Source organism: Sinocyclocheilus anshuiensis, unplaced genomic scaffold (assembly GCF_001515605.1).
Source record: "Sinocyclocheilus anshuiensis isolate Anshui unplaced genomic scaffold, SAMN03320099.WGS_v1.1 scaffold6578, whole genome shotgun sequence".
NCBI classification, from domain to species: domain Eukaryota; kingdom Metazoa; phylum Chordata; class Actinopteri; order Cypriniformes; family Cyprinidae; genus Sinocyclocheilus; species Sinocyclocheilus anshuiensis.
The window spans coordinates 29,639-31,127 of NW_015544617.1; the positions used below are offsets into that span (position 1 = coordinate 29,639).

Below are 1,489 nucleotides of genomic sequence, written 5' to 3' on the forward strand. Positions count from 1 at the left end.
ATGTGAAGGCCCACAGGTGATGGAGATTTACCGCTGATTACAGAACGGCTTTACTGACAAGATGCACATTAAATATCGCATGCGATTTATCGTGCAGCCCTAGATCTGATGTTTACTAAGTGTTTCCTAGTGATCTTTAATTTAACACACTTAAACCTCTGTTGTTCTTTATATTGATTATTTTGTGTCCAGACTCTTAACCAAAATCTACAATGGAAACTAAAGTCCTAACCAAGTCGAGACATTTTTATTTGTATAAACTTATTCAAATAATTTACAGAAACCATTGACTTCCATGTTTTTTTTTTTTCTCTCTCCATACTATGGAAGTCAATGGCTACCGTCAACTGTTTGGTTACCCACATTCTTCAGAATATCTGATTTTGTGTTCAACAGAAGAAAGAAACTCATACAGGTTTGGGTCATGAGGGTGAGTAAATGTTGACAACATTTTCGATTTTGGGTGAACTATCCCTTTAACGCAGATTTACATAAAAATGTGCCTTTATGTCATGTGGTTGTGATGACATAACTAGGAGTACATCAATATCTATTGTATATTAGTAGTCTTTTAATAAATATTGGCTCATATAAGGATGTTTAAATAGACATACAGCTGTTTTAAAATAGTTCAAAATTAAGTATAACATTACAATACAAAACATTTCTGTCACTGCTTGCCAACAGTATCGTTAGCACTGTAAACTGTCTACCGGTCTGAACACAAGGTACATATGAAGAATGAACTATTTGAATCTGTAAATGTCATGACGTCATAAATCTAACGTTATATGAAATAATTATAGTGGAAGCCTAGTTTACCATGGTAACCTTTCAAGAGTAGGTTTGTACATGTTTACCTCTTGTATTCTGTACCTACTGCATTAATTATACTGACAAAAAGCACCATGGCAATACCATAGTATTTTTTTTTTTAATGTAAATTGGAGTAACATACAATTATCAATATATACCTGTAAGGCAAAGTAAAGGCAGTATTTGCTGCATAGCAATTAACACATGGCAGCAAACAATGAAAGCTAAAACACACACAATTCAGTCACAACACAATCGTAAACCGTTTCGACCGTATACACTGGTGATTACAGCTAATGTTTAGCTAGCCGGCTAAAACAAACAAAACTACAACTGATATACTACTATAAAACACGAACTCCTAAGACACAAGTAAAAGATCGGACATTTTACCTGTTTTCTTGAGTTTCATCTTCGATTTCTTTAATCTTGTTCATTACAAAATCCCTGAAAATCTGCTCTATATTGGTCGCCATCACACTAGGAGTTGTTGGGTCCGCCAGTATCCCAGAATGCCTCAGTAGCGTCTACTTCCTCCGGTCAACACAGCGAATGACAACGGCAGGAAGGCGGCACGTTCTTCTTCTTCTTGTACGATTTTATGGCGGTTGACAAGCCAACTTATGGTGTAGTACCGCCAGCAACTGGACTGGATCGTGAAGCGTTAACGGGA

General features: G+C 36.2%; 1 protein-coding gene across 5 annotated transcripts in view; it reads right to left on the reverse strand.

Moving 5' to 3' along the window:
* Positions 1-1,390, reverse strand: part of LOC107698212 (protein SON-like) — a 21,117-nt gene extending 19,727 nt beyond the window's left edge. For all 5 annotated transcript variants that reach the window (XR_001635320.1, XM_016499172.1, XM_016499173.1 and 2 more), the window contains exon 1: positions 1,210-1,390. Coding sequence is in view for 4 of the 5 variants with exons in the window: in XM_016499172.1 (XP_016354658.1) it covers positions 1,210-1,292 (83 nt within the window). In the remaining variant the exon portion in view is untranslated. The remainder of the gene's footprint in view (positions 1-1,209) is intronic.
* Positions 1,391-1,489: the final 99 nt, after the last annotated feature.